The sequence below is a fragment of the Loxodonta africana genome, chromosome 2 (assembly GCF_030014295.1).
Source record: "Loxodonta africana isolate mLoxAfr1 chromosome 2, mLoxAfr1.hap2, whole genome shotgun sequence".
NCBI lineage: Eukaryota > Metazoa > Chordata > Mammalia > Proboscidea > Elephantidae > Loxodonta > Loxodonta africana.
This window is the reverse complement of record NC_087343.1, coordinates 151,072,256-151,088,165: the sequence shown is the minus strand read 5'-3', so window position 1 is coordinate 151,088,165 and position 15,910 is coordinate 151,072,256. Positions and strand designations below refer to the sequence as shown.

At 39.2% G+C, this 15,910-nt stretch overlaps 1 protein-coding gene across 3 annotated transcripts in view; it reads right to left on the bottom strand.

The window, feature by feature from the left end:
- Positions 1–15,910, bottom strand: part of KDM3B (lysine demethylase 3B) — a 77,812-nt gene that overhangs the window by 12,629 nt on the left and 49,273 nt on the right. For all 3 annotated transcript variants that reach the window (XM_003404522.3, XM_023549407.2, XM_010590970.3), the window contains 2 exons: positions 3,198–3,305; positions 1,120–1,247 (listed from right to left, as the gene is read on the bottom strand). In XM_003404522.3, coding sequence (XP_003404570.1) covers positions 1,120–1,247; positions 3,198–3,305 — 236 coding nt within the window. The remainder of the gene's footprint in view (positions 1–1,119; positions 1,248–3,197; positions 3,306–15,910) is intronic.

Below are 15,910 nucleotides of genomic sequence, written 5' to 3'. Positions count from 1 at the left end.
CACTCCTATTTCATTCAGTCGTTCTTTCATTCCACATATATTTATTGAGTTCTACAACATGCCAGAAACTATGCTAGGTTTGTGGAAAAAGTAGCGAGTAAGACTTGAACTTTATAGTCTAAAATAGTGCTTTTGTTTAGCATGCCTGAGACTCAATTTCCATAATGGAAAATTGGCATTAAGATGACCTCATAGGTTGTTCTGAGGATTAAATGAGATTGCATTTGTAAAGGGCTTAGCATAGTGTCTGGCACACATAAATGCTCAATAAACGCTTATTATTTTATTACTGAATTTTCCAAATGCCTAGCTCTAGTATGTCAACTCTACTGAAAATATATCTTCAGATCCCTGGGCTATATCCATGGTCCAGACTGACCATGTGTTAGAAGTGTTCCTAGAAGGGTCTCCAAATGTAAGCGGTTTTTTTTTTTAAATAGCCTGTGTTTAAAATAGTCCTCATCAAACTGGATTGACCTCTGCCTCTGACAAAGCAATGAGAAAACCACTGGCTCTCTCTGGAGGCAGGGGATTGCTTTCAGAGTAGAAAGAAGGCTCAACTTGGTGGACCAATCTCCCTATTTCTGTCCTCTTTGTGTACAATGACCACAGTAATAGGGACTAAACACACAGGTAAGACTGAGAAGACTGACAGGGTTCCCAGTAACCTTTTCTATACTCTTCACCCTGAGGTACAAATCTTGACAAGATACAAAGAATCTCTTGGTGTTATTTATCAACTAAACTTGAAATGATTTATTGATGAATGAAGATAAGCCTGTGCCAGTCAGGGGAATTAAAGTCCCTTGAGTAACTCTTTTGAGGCCCTCTTTAGAAAGGCTAAGGAGCCCTAGTGGTGTAGTGGTTAAAAAGCTCGGCTGCTAACCAAAAGATCAGCAGTTCAAACCCACCAGCCACTTCTCAGGAGAAAGATGTCGCAGTCTGCTTCCGTAAATATTACAACCTTGGAAACCCTATGGGGCAGTTCTACTCTGCCCTATAGGGTCGCTTTGAGTCAGAATCGACTTGTAGCCTAAAAAGGCTACAGTGCCTGGGACATTTCCTTGTACCAACAACTTGAGCTTCACTCACAGCTATACCCCCACACACCACTTCTACCTGTGACATCCCATTGGTGACAGCAGGTCTCAACACAGATTTGTTTTGCCGACTAATACAAGGGCAATTTGCTTTAATTCCCCACTTGCCCCGGGCAGCATGTACCATGTCTCCAATATTGTAAAGAGCTGGAAAAAAAGATAGCAATAATAACATCAGAATGCTTGTATGTGCCAGCTATTGCGGTAAGGACTTTACACACATTACCTCCCTCAATCCTTACCACACTTCAATGAGGGAGCTATTTTCACATGTAATTTTTGATAATGAAACTGAAGTTCAGAGAAATTAGGTCGTCTGCTCAAGTACATGACAGTATATGGAAGCACTAAGACTTTAACCCAGGTATATCTAGCCCTGAAGTTCTGTGTACTTTGAACTACTAAGCTATACTCTCTCCTTCCTTTAGTAAACATTAACAAGGTGCCTTCCAGGAGAAGCTCTAGGGGTAGATTCCTGAATGTTCAGAGTATGTACAAATTAATGGAGTTGTATACTTGAGATTTATGTACCTAAGTTATACCTAAAAAGAAAAGCAAAAAAAATGAGGGCAATGTAAATTAAAAAAAAATTTTTTACTGTACTTTAAGTGAAAGTTTACAAATCAAGTCAGTCTCTCATATAAAAATTTATATATACATTGCTATATACTCCTAGTTGCTCTCCCCCTAATGAGACAGTACACTCCTTCCCTCTACCCTCTATTTTTGTGTCCATTCGGCCAGCTTCTGTTCCCCTCTGCCCTCTCATCTTGCCTCTGGACAGGAGCTGCCCATATAGTCTCATGTGTCTACTTGATCCAAGGAGCTCACTCCTCACCAGTATCATTTTCTATCTTATAGTCCAGACCAATCTTGTCTGAAGAGTTGGCTTTGGGGATGGTTCCTGTCTTGGGCTAATAGAGGGTCTGGGGACCAGGACATCTGGGGTCCTTCTAGTCTCGGTCAGACCATTAAGTCTGGTCTTTTTACGAGAATTTGAAGTCTGCATCTCACTGCTCTCCTGCTCCCTCTGGGGTTCTCTGTTGTGTTCCCTGTCAGGGCAGTCATCGGATGTAGCCAGGCACCATTCTAGTTCTTCTGGCCTCAGGTTGATCTAGTCTGTGGTTTACGTGGTCTTTTCTGTCTCTTGCGCTCATAATTACCTCGTGTCTTTGGTGTTCTTCATTCTCATTTGCTCCAGGTGGGTTGAGACCAAGAGCAATGTAAATTTAACACAAATATTTAACCAATGCTTAGACCAGTAGGCAGCAGGTATCCTACCACTGCACACAGGTACCCCTTCTGCTTAAAAGCACTAAGGTATAGGGGGTTCCAGGTGGTGCTCCCCAGAGCCTTCCTACTTCATGGAGGAGAATATAGGCAATAGTTGAGCAGATGGAGCCCTGGTGGAACAGCAGTAAAAGCGCTTGGCTGCTAACCGAAAGGTCAGCAGTTTGAAACCACCAGTGGCCCTGTGGCAGAAAGATGTGGCAATCTGCTTTCATGAAGATTTACAGCTTTAGAAACCCTATGGAACAGTTCTACTCTGTCCTATAGGGTCCCTATGAGTTGGAATTACTCAGCGGCAGTGGGTTTGGTTTGGAGTTGAGCAGATTCACCACCTACCTTCAATGCATGTACGTTAATGTAGAAGCCTGGTCACACAGATTTTCTGAAGGAATCACTGAAGTAAGTTGGGACTGTGATATATACATGTCTATCCTACTGTTAAGCTGCCTTCCTCATGAATTCAAGAGATTTGATTTCATTCATCTGGATTTTTACAAGCCTAAAACAAGAGGTCTTCATGGAAGCCTAGAAGCTGGCTTTTTCCATTCTCACTCTGCCAACCATAGGAGTATGAACTGGTATCTGGAAAAGTGACCCGCCCCTCTGACCAGAAAGGAGAGCTGAGTGTGCAGCAGCAGCATGCAACCTAACACACATCTAAATACCCAGATCCTCAGAGCAATCTGGTAGGACTCAAAAAGAATCAGGATGAGATACAACATTACACCAAATTTTATGGTATGTGAATTTCATCTGAATTAAAAAATTTATTTTCTTCAACAAACCTTAAAAAAGGAAATTCCTTACCTGTGCCAGGGATGATCTGTGTGGGCATGAGGTTCTCTGGTTCATGGGACTGTCCCTTTGCACACTTCAACCAGGAGAAAACCTCTTCATCACCCATTTCTTCTGTCTCTGAAACAGAAATGAAATGACTTCACTTATTTTATGAGGGTCACAAGGTGTTATCACTACCAGTGAGTGGGAGTTTCGGAACTAATCCTAAAGGTCAATTTTCTCTTTGACCAAAAAAAGGTAACAGTTAAAAATCATATTTATTGAGGTATAATTTACATACAGCAAATTTGACAACTTAAAGCACGCACTTCAATAAGTTTCCACAAATGTACACAGTTGTGTAGACACCACCACAATCATGATATGGAACATTTCCACACATCCCCTCCGCCAGGTTCCCTCAAGCCCTTTTTAATCAATATTCTTCCCTCCCCACCTGGCCACCACTGATCAACTTTCTAATACTAAAGTTTTATATTTTGTAGATTTTCATATAAATGGATCCTATGTAGCCATGCACACACACACACACACGGCCATGCCCCCACGTGTCGGTCAGTTTGTTGTACTGTGCGGGCTTGCGTGTTCCTGTCATGCTGGAAGCTATGCCACCAGTTGTCCGATACCAGCAGGGTCACCCATGGAGAACAGGTTTCAGCTGAGCTTCCAGACTAAGACAGACTAGGAAGAAGGACCCGGCAGTCTACTTCTGAAAAGCATTAGCCAGTGAAAACTTTATGAATAGCAGTGGAACACTGTCTGATATAGTGCTGGAAGATGAGCCCCCCAGTTGGAAGGCACTCAAAAGATGACTGGGGAAGAGATGCCTCCTCAGAGTAGAGTCGACCTTAATGATGTGGATGGAGTAAAGCTTTCAGGACGTTCATTCACTGATGTGGCACGACTCAAAATGAGAAGAAACAGCTGCAAACATCCATTAATAATCGGAACCTGGAATGTACAAAGTATGAATCTAGGAAAATTGGAAATCGTCAAAAATGAAATGGAACGCATAAACATCGATATGCTAGGCATTACTGAGCTGAAATGGACTGGTATTCGCCATTTTGAATCAGACAATCATACAGTCTACTATGCTGGGAATGACAAATTGAAGAACAATGGTGTTGCATTCATCATCAAAAAGAACGTTTCAAGATCTGTCTTGAAGTACAATGCTGTCAGTGATAGGATAATATCCATACGCCTATAAGGAAGACCAGTTAATACGACTATTGTTCAAATTTTCGTGCCAACCACTAGGGCCAAAGATGAAGAAATAGAAGATTTTTATCAGCTGCTGCAGTCTGAAATTGATTGAACATGCAATCAAGATACACTGATAATTACTGGCGATTGGAATGCAAAAGTTGGAAACAAAGAAGGATCTATAGTTGGAAAATATGACCTTGGTGATAGAAACAATGCCGGAGATCGAATGATAGAATTTTGCAAGTCTAATGACTTCATTGCAAATACCTTCTTTCACCAATATAAACGGTGACTACACACATTTTATACACATGGACCTCGCCAGGTGGAGCACACAGAAATCAAATTGACTGCATCTGTGGAAAGAGATGATGGGAAAGCTCAATATCATCAGTCAGAACAAGGCCAGGGGCCGACTGTAGAACAGACCATCAATCGCTCATATGTAAGATCAAGCTGAAACTGAAGAAAATCAGAGCAAGTCCAAGAGAGCCAAAATATGACCTTGAGTATATCCCGCCTGAACTTAGAGACCATCTGAAGAATAGATTTGATGCATCAAACACTAGTGACCAAAGACCTGACGAGTTGTGGAATGACATCAAGGACATCATCCATGAAGAAAGCAAGAGGTCACTGAAAAGACAGGAAAAAAAGAAAAGACCAAGGCAGATGTCAGAAAAGACTCTGAAACTTGCTCTCGAACGTCAAGCAGCTAAAGCCAAAGAAAGAATTGATGAAGTAAAACAACTGAACAGAAGATTTCAAAGGGCCTCTCGAGGAGACAAAGTAAAGTATTATAACGACATGTGCAAAGAGCTGGAGATGGAAAACCAAAAGGGAAGAACACGCTCGGTGTTTCTCAAGCTGAAAGAACTGAAGAAAAAATTCAAGCCTCGAGTTGCAATAGTGAAGGATTCTATGGGGAAAATATTAGACGACGCAGGAAGCATCAAAAGAAGATGGAAGGAATACATAGAGTCATTATACCAAAAAGAATTAGTCAATGTTCAGCCATTTCAAGAGGAGGCATATGATCAGGAACCGATGGTACTGAAGGAAGAAGTCCAAGCTGCTCTGAAGGCATTGGCAAAAAACAAGGCTCCAGGAATTGATGGAATATCAACTGAGGTGATTCAATAAACAGGTGCAGCACTGGAGGTGCTCACTCGTCTATGACAAGAAATATCGAAGACAGCTTCCTGGCCAACTGACTGGAAGAGATCCATTTTGTGCCTATTCCCAAGAAAGGTGATCCAACCGAACGTAGAAATTATAGAACAATATCATTAATATCCCACGCAAGCAAAATTTTGCTGAAGATCATTCAAAAATGGTTGCAGCAGTGTATCGACAGGGAACCGCCAGAAATTCAGGCCAGTTTCAGAAGAGGATGTGGAACCAGGGATATCATTGCTGATGCAGATGGATCCTGACTGAAAGCAGAGAATACCAGAAGGACGTTTACCTGTGTTTTATTGACTATGCAAAGGCATTCGACTGTGTGGATCATAACAAATTATGGATAACAATGTGAAGAATGGGAATTCCAGAACACTTAATTGTGCTCACGAGGAACCTTTACATAGATCAAGAGGCAGTTGTTTGGACAGAACAAGGGGATACTGAGTGGTTTAAAGTCAGGAAAAGTGTGCGTCAGGGTTGTATTCTTTTACCATATGTATTCAATCTGTATGCTGAGCAAATAATCTGAGAAGCTGGACTAGAGGAAGAAGAACAGGGCATCAGGATTGGAGGAAAACTGATTAACAACCTGCGTTACGCAGATGACACAACCTTGCTTGCGGAAAGTGAAGAGGACTTGAAGGACCTACTAATGAAGATCAAAGACCACAGCCTTCAGTATGGATTGCACCTCAACATAAGGAAAACAAAAATCCTCACAACTGGACCAATGAGCAACATCATGATAAATGGAGAAAAGATCGGAGTTGTCAAGGATTTCATTTTACTTGGATCCACAATCAACAGCCATGGATGCAGCAGTCAAGAACTCAAAAGACACATTGCATTGGGTAAATCTGCTGCAAAGGACCTCTTTAAAGTGTTGAAGAGCAAAGATGTCACCTTGAAGACTAAGGTGCGCCTTACCCAAGCTGTGGTATTTTCAATCACATCATATGCATGTGAAAGCTGGACAATGAATAAGGAAGACCTAAGAAGAACTGACGCCTATGAATTGTGGTGTTGGCATAGAATACTGAATATACCACAGACTGCCAAAAGAACAAACAAATCTGTCTTGGAAGAAGTAAAACCAGAGTGCTCCTTAGAAGCAAGGATGGTGAGACTGCATCTTACATACTTTGGACATGTTGTCAGGAGGGATTAGTCCCTGGAGAAGGACATCATGCTTGGCAGAGTACAGGGTCAGCGGAAAAGGGGAAGATCCTCAATGAGGTGGACTGACACAGTGGCTGCAACAATGAGCTCAAGCATAACAACGATTGTAGGGATGGCTCAGGACTGGGCAGTGTTTCATTCTGTTGTGCATAGGGTCGCTATGAGTTGGAACTGACTCGACGGCACCTAACGACAACAACATGTAGCCATGTGTCAGGCTTCTTTCATTTAGCATAATTTTTTGAGATTCATCCATAATGGGTATATCAGCAATTCATTCCTTTTTATGGCTGAGTAGTATTCCATAGTATGGATGTACCACAATACCTTTACCCATCCGTCAGTGGATGGACATTTTGATTGTTTCCAATTTTTGGCTATTGTGAATAAAGCTGCTACAAATGTCCATATACAAGTATTTATGTGAACATGCTTTCATTTCTCTCAGTTAAATACCTAGGAGTGGGATGTTGGGTAATATGGTTAAGTGCATGTTTAACTTTATAAGAAATGGCCATACTGTTTTGCAAAGTGACTATACCAATTTACATTCCTACCAGCAATGTTTAAGAATTACAGTTCCTCCACATCCTTGTCAACACATGGTACTGTCAGTTTTTCTAAATGGATATGTAGTGGTAATTCACTATGGTTTTAATTTGCATTTCCTTAATGACTAATGACAAAATTTTTCATGGGCTTATTTGCCATTCATATTTCTTTGGTGAAGTATCTATTTACATCTTTCCCCATTTTAAAATTGAGTTGCTTGTCTTCTTGTTATTGAACTGTACACAATCTTTACATATTATAGATACAAATCCTTTACTTAGCAAATATTTGATTGACAAATATCTTCTCCCAGTCTGTGGCTTCCCTTTTTAACAGTGTCTTTTTTTTTTTAATTTATTGTGGTGAAATATATATAACAAAAGTTTACATTTTAACCATCTTAAAGTGTACAATTCAGTGAAGTTAATTATATTCACTATGTGGTGCTGCCATCACCACGATCTATTTTCCAAAGTTTTACATCACCCCAAACAGAAATTCAGTACCCTTTCAGCATTAACATCCATTCCCTACTCCCCCCAGCCCTTGGTAACTACTAATAAACTTTTGTCTCTATGCATTTGGCTTTTTCTAGATTTTTCATGTAAGTGGGATCATACAATATATGTCCTTTTGTGTCTGATTTATTCACTCAGCATGTGTTCATAATGTTTTTGTTGAGGGAAGTCCCTCAGTGAGATGGATTTATGGTGGCTCCAACAATGGGTTCAAACAGCAATGACTGTGAGGATGGCGCAGGACTAGACAGGGTTTCGTTCTGTTGTACACCTGGTCATTATGAGCTGGAACTGACTGAATGGCATCTCGCAACAACGTTCTTAAGGTTCATTCATTTTACGGCATGTTTCAGAACTTCATTTCTCTTTATGACTAATATTCTATTGCACGTATTTATCACATTTTGTTTATCCATTCATTCTTTGAAAGACGGGCTGTTTCCATCTTTTGGCTATTGTGAACAGTGCTGCTATGAACATATGTGTACATGTCCCTGCTTTAAAATCTCTTGGGTACATACCTATGGGTGGAATTGCTTGGTCGTATGGTGTCATGGATTGAATTGTGTCCCCCAATATATGCACTGAAATCCTAAACCCTATTTTTTTTTATACCTGTGGATGTAACCCCGTTTGGAAATAATTTTTGTTATGTTAATGAAGACATATAATATAGGATAGGCTCCATTCAGGCAGCTAGCAGATACATGAGGAAATGTTCACAATCATTAGCCGTTAGAGAAATGCTAACCAAAACTACAATGAGATACCATCTCACCCCAACGAGGCTAGCATTAATCTGAAAAACACAAAATAATAAATGTTGGAGAGGTTGTGGAGAGACTGGAACACTTATACACTGCTAGTGGGAATGTAAAATGGTATGACCACTTTGGAAATCAATTTGGCGCTTCCTTAAAAAGCTAGAAATAGAACTACCATACGATCCAGCAATACCACTCCTTGGAATGTATCCTAGAGAAATAAGAGCCCTCACACGAATAGGTATATGCACACCCATGTTCACCGCAGCACTGTTCTTAGAGCAAAAAGATGGAAGCAACCAAAGTGCCCATCAACGGAGGAATGGATAAAAAATTATGGTATATTCACAGAATGGAATACTATGCAACAATAAAGAACAGTGATGAATCTGTGAAACATCTCATAACATGGATGAATCTGGAAGGCATTACGCTGAGTGAAATTAGTTGCAAAAAGACAAACATTTATGAGACCACTATTATAAGAACTCAAGAAAAGTTTTAAACACAGAAGAAAACATTCTTTGATGGTTACTAGGGTAAAAAAAAAAAAAAAAAGGGTAGGGTGGGAGGGAGAGGGGTATTCCCTAACTAGATAGTAGATAGGAATTACTTTGGGTGAAGAGAAGGACAACACACAATACAGGGGAAGTCAGCATAACTGGACTAAACAAAAAGCTAAGAAGAGTCCTGAATACAGCCAAACACTTCAAGGGACAGAGTAGCAGGGGAGGGGGTCTGGGGACCATGGCTTCAGGGGGCATCTAGGTCAACTGGCATAACAAAATTCATTAAGTGAATGCTCTACATCCCACTTTGGTGAATGGTGTCTGGGGTTTTAAAAGCTGGCAAGCGGCTATCTAAGATGCATCAATTGGTCCCAAACCTCCTGAAGCAAAGAAGAAAGAAGACCACCAAAGATATAAGGAAAATATGAGCCCAAGAGACAGAAAGGGCCACATAAACCAGAGACTCCACCAGCCTAAAGACCAGAAGAACTAGATGGTACTCAACTACCACCAATGACTGCCCTGACAGGGAACACAACACAGAGTCCCTGATGGAATGGTAGAAAAGTGGGGTGCAGAACTCAAATTCTAGTAGAAAGACCAGACTTGATGGTCTGACTGAGACTGGAGGGACCCCAGAAGACATGGCCCCCAGAATCTGTTGGCCCAGAACTAAAACCAGTCCTGAAGCCAACTCTTCAGACACAGACTGGACTATAAGACATAAAATGATACTGTTGAAGAATGTGCTTCTTGGCTTAAGTAGATACGTGAGGCTAAACGGGCAGCTCCTGTTTGGAGGCGAGATGAGAAGGCAGAAGGGGACAGGAGGTGGTTGAATTGACATGGGAAATACAGGATGGAGAAAAGGAATGTGCTGTCACATTGTAGAGAGAGCAACTAGGGTCATATAACAATGTATAAGTTTTTGTGTAAGAAACTGACTGGAATTGTAAACTTTCACTTAAAGCACAACAAAAAAATGAAATAAAATAGAGTAGGCCCTAAACCCTAATCCCTTCTGAGTAGTGTCTTATATGAGCAGAACAGACACAGTAAAACACAACAGAAAGACAGATAACATGTGAAGATACATCTCCAAGTAGCCAAGGAATGCCCAGGACTACTGACAAGCAAAGACCCTCCCCTAGATCCAATACCCTGATTTGGACTTCTAGCCTCTAAAACTGTGAGACGATACATTTTGTTCTTTAAAGCCACCCACTTGTGACAGTTTTTGTTACAGCAGTACTAGGTAACTAAGACACATGGTAATTCTATGCTGAGGGACCAACACACTGTTTTTCACAGGAGTTGCAACATTTTATATTACCACCAGCAATGCAAGAGGGTTCTGATATCTTTACATCCTCATCAACACTTGTTAGTTTCTGTATTTTTGATAACAGGACATTCTAATGGACGTGAGGTAATATCCATTTTGGTTTTGATTTCTATTTCCCTAATGATGAATGATGAGCCCTGGTGGCACAGTGGCTAAGAGCTTGCTGCTAAACAAAAGCTCGGCAGTTCGAATCCACCAGTTGCATCTCGGAAATCCCATGCGGGCAGTTCTACTGTGTCCTATGGAGTTGCTATGAGTTGGAATCAACTCATCAGCAACAGGTTTTTTTGGTTAATGATGCATGAGAAGCCCTGGTGGCACAGTGGCTAAGAGCTCCGCTGCTAACCAGAAGGTCAGTGGTTCAAACCTAACAGCCCTCTGGGGAACAAAGATGTGGCAGTCTACTCCCATAAAGATTATAGCCTTGGAAACACTATGGGGCATTTCTACTCTGCCCTGTAGGGTTGCTATGAGTCAAAGGATTGACTCGACAGCAATAGGTTTTGTTTTTTTGGTTTGACTAACGACTGTGAGTCGTGCTTATTGGCCATTTATATGTTTTCTTTGGAAAAATGTCTATTCAAGACCTTTGTCCATTTTTTAACTGGGTTGTCTGTCTTTTTTATTAAGTTGTAGTTCCTTTATATATCCTGAATACTAGACCCTTATTAGATACATGATCACCAAATAATTTCTCCCGTTCTGTAGGATGTCTCTTTACTTTCTTGATAAAGTTCTTTGATGCACAAAAATTTTTCATTTTGAAGAAGTCCAATTTATCTATATATTCTTTTGTTCCTCTTGCTTTCTGGGTGTCTTTTGAAGAGCAAAAATTTTTACTTTTGATGACATGGTTTTTCTTTCGCTTTTTGTGTCCTAAGAAATATTTGTCTAACCCAAGGAAACAAACATTTTTCTCCTATTCTTTTTTCTAGATGTTTTATAGTTATAGCTCTTATGTTTAGACATATGATCCACTTGAGTTAATTTCTGCATAAGATGTGAGGGAAAGATGGAGGTCCATTTTTTTCCTTTGACTATGGATATACAATTGGTTCAATACCATTTGTGGACAGGATCATTCTTTCCCTGTTGAATTATATTGGCACCTGTGCCAAAAATCCACTGACTATTTATGTGTGGGTCTATTTTCTAGACTGTCTATTCTGTTCCATAACCAAACTGTCTTGATTTCTGTAGCTTTATAATAAGTCTTGAAATGAAGCAGTTAAAAGTCCTCAAACTTTGTTCCTCTTTTTCAAAATTGTTTTCATTATTTTAGGTTCTCTGTATTTCATACAAAATTTAGAACCAGCTTGACAATTGCTACAAAAAAGCCCATTTGGATTTTGATTGGAATCTCTAGATTACTTAGAATACCTAATAAAATGTAAATGCTATGTAGTTGTTTCATCACTTGAAGACTTGCTCTGGAAGATAGCCTTTCTCTTCTGAGAATGCTGATGCTGCCTGGGCATCAGCCAACGCCAATGGCTCCTGTGAGCCTGAACTTCCTGAGGCTGTAGCGCTTTACATAGCTAGCCAGCCAGCCCTTCTTAGCCTTAACTTTCCCTCTCTTGCTCTCCTCAACGCCCTCACACTATGCTTTGAGGGACTGCTTTGACCACTTAAGATGATTTTAAAGTATATGGGAGAATGTGTGTAGGTTATGTGTAAATACTAAGCCATATATATAAGACACTTGAGCATCCTCGGATTTTGGGATCCATGGGGGGTCCTCGAACCAATCCCCCTTGGATGCCAAGGGGTGACTGTATATAGATTTTTTATGTTGGTTTTTTTCCTTCAACCTTGCTAATATCATTTCTTAGTTCTAATAGTACTGTAGATTTAAGATTTTGTACATAGATGATCACGTCATCTGTGAACAAAGATCATTTTACTTCTTTCTTTCCAGTCTGTGTGCCTTTTATTTCTTTGCTGTGCTTTCATTTTATTTGTCTTATTTCTTTGTACTGATTAGGACCTCCAGTACAATGTTGACCAGAAATCATGAAAATGAACATTCTTGTTTTGTCCCTGATCCTAGGGGTAAAGATTCAGTCTTTCACATTAAGTATGATGGTCCTATCTGTACCTAGTTCAGTGTTTCTCAACCTTTATTTGTTGTTGTTAGGCGTCACTGAGATGATTCTGACTCATAGCAACCCCAAGTGACAGAGTAGAACTGCCCCATAGGGTTTTATCATTCTCCTAAACAGCATTTTTAGACTTTTTGTAATTACACTCTCCATCCCATAAAATTTTAATGCCACAGATATAATGTATATCTGTTTATGTACTGTGGTCCTTTAGAAAGGCACAAGCCATTGTAATACCTAAAATTTTTTTGTGCCTAAGAACCAATTTTCATCCCTTGTTGAGAATACATGACTTTGTTGATAATTCTAACAAATGATTTTTCCGCATTTCTTGAGATCATATGGTTCTTTTTTAGTCTATTAATATGGTGGTGGATTGCACTGATATATTTTCAAATGTTAAACCCAAGCTTTCATTTGTTGGAAAAACCTGATTTGGTCATGATGTATATTCTTTTTATGTATCTTTGGACTTAAAGATTTATATCTATGTTCAAGACAGACATCAGGTCTATAGTTTTCTTGTAATGTTTTAATTTTAGCTCATAAAATGAGCTTGTAAAGTGTTGTCTCTGATTTTCTGAAACAGTCTATATATAACTGGTATTATTTCTTCCTTAAATGTTTGGTATACCTTACCATTAAAGCCAGCTGGGCCTGAAATTTTCTTTGTTGGAATATTTTTTAAACTACGAATTTAATTTTTCTGAAAACATAAGGTTATTCAGGTTATCTGTATCTTCTTGAGGAAACTCTAATGGTTTGTCTTTCAAGGAATTTGTTCATTATATCTCAGATGTCAAATTTATCAGCATGAAGTTCATAATATTACCTTGTTATTATTTTTTTTAATAAGGAGCCCTGGTGGTGCAGTGGTTAAGTGGTCAGCTGCTAATAGAGAGGTCGGTTGGTTTGAACCAATCAGCCACTCCATGGGAGAAAGATGTGGCAGTCTGCTTTTGTGAAGTTTACAGCCTTGGAAACACTACGGGGCAGTGCTACTCTGTTCTACAGGGTCACTACGAGTCAGAACCAACTCTACAGCAATAGGTTTGGTTCCTTTGGTATCCTTTTAATGTCTGAATGATCTATAGTGATTCTCTCTCCTCATATTGTAATTTGTATGTTCTCATTGTTTTTCTAGTTTTTTACGGCAGAAGTTTAGATGTTTGAGACATTTCTTTTTCTAATACAGGTGGTTAAGTACTATATACTCCCCTCTAAGTACTGGGTTTTTTTTTTTTTTTTGGGGTAAGTACTGTTTTAGCTACATACCACAAATGTTAATGTTTTCTCATCCATTTCAAAATATTTTCTGACTTCTCTTGTGATTTTTTCTTTGACCCAAGGGCTATTTAGAAGTGTATGGTTTAACTTCCAAATGCTTAGGTATTTCCAGATATCTTTCTGGTATTGGTTTCTAAATTAATTCTGTTGTGGGTAGAGATTTCCATTGCCTTAAATTTACTGGGACTTATTTTATGACTCAAGGGTATAGTCTGCTTTGGCAAATGTTCCATGTGCACTCAAAAATATATATTCTGCTATTGCTGGATGGAGTGTTCTAGAAACGTCAATTGGGTCAAGATGACTGATGGTATTGCGCAAGTCTTCTATATTCTTACTGATTTTCTGTCTACTTGTTCTATCAATTATTGATAGTTCTGAAACCTGGAATTATAGTTGTGAATTTGTCTATTTCTTCATACGGTTGCATTGTATACTTTAAACCTCTGTTAAAAGCTCTGTTATTAACTACATAAATATTTAGGATTGTTATGTTCTATTGATGAATTGATCCTTTTATTATTATGAAATAATCCACTTTATACTTAGTAATATTATTTGTTCTGAAATTTACTTTATCTGATATTAATAGTCACTCTAGCTTTCTTCTGAATAATGTGAACACCATATATTATTTTTCATTGTTTTACTTTTAACTTATCTGTGTCTTCCTGGAAACCCTGGTGGCGTAGTGGTTAAGTGCTATGGCTGCTAACCAAACGGTCGGCTGTTCCACTCTGCCAGGTGCTCCTTGGAAACTCTATGGGGCAGTTCTACCCTGTCCTATAGGGTCACTATGAGTTGGAATCAACTCAACAGCACTGGGTTTGGTTTTTGGTTTGGTGTCTTCCTATTCAAAGTAGGTTTCTTGTAGACAGTATTATACCTGGGTCTTTTTTTTTTTTTTTAATCCAATCTGATAATACCTGCCTTTTAATTGGAGTGTTTAGGAATCCCTGGATGGCACAAACAGTTAAACGTTTGACAACTAACGAAAGGTTGGTGGTTCTGAACCCACCCAGAGGTGCCTCTAAAGAAAGACCTGGTGATCTACTTCTAAAAAATTAGCTATTAAAAACCCTATGGAGCACAGTTGTACCGTGACACACACAGTTGCCATGAGTCAGAACCGACTTGACGGCAACTGGTTTGGTTTTGACTGGAGTTTCAGGCTTTATTGTTGAGTTTAAATTTACTACCTTGCTATTTGTTTTCTCTTTGCCCCCTTTTTCTTTTGAATTAATTAAATTTTTTAAAATTGGATTTTATTTCCACTTTTAGCTTATTAGCTGTACTTATTTTTTTAGTGGTTGCTCTAGAGTTCACAGTATAAATTTTTTTATATTATACCACTTCACATATGTTGTTGTAGTTGTGTGCTTTTGAGTTGATTTCAACTCATAGCGACCTTATAAGACAGAGCGGAGCTGCCCCATAGGGTTTCCAAGGCTGTAATCTTTATGGAAGCAGACTGCCACATCTTTCTGTTGCAGAGTGGCTGATGAGTTCGAACTGCCAACCTTTCAGTTAGCAGGCAAGCACTTAACCACTGCACCAGCACAACTCCTTTACTTCGTATATAAAAAACAAAAACCAAACCCAGTGCCCTACAGGACAGAGTAGAACTGCCCCATAGAGTTTCCAAGGAGCACCTGGTGGATTCGAACCGCCAACTCTTTGGTTAGCAGCCGTAGCACTTGACCACTACGCCACCAGGGTTTCCACACTTCATATATAGTGGTATAAAAACTTATAAAACTATACCTTCATTCCTTCCTCCTTTCCTTTGTGCTACTGTTATACATTCTAATTTTACATGTATTATAAACGCACAATATGCGGCTTTTTTTTTTTGCTTTAATCAATTATCTTTCAAAAAGATTAAAAATGAGAAAAAATGGTCTTTTATTGTTAGCCATATATATATCATTTAGGGTATTCTTCATTCCTCTGTATAAATCCAAAATTTCTATTATCCTATCATTTTCTTCTGAGTAACTTCCTTTAAATTTATTGTAGTACAGATCTACTGGTGATTAATTCTATCAACTTTTCTTGGTCTGAAAAAG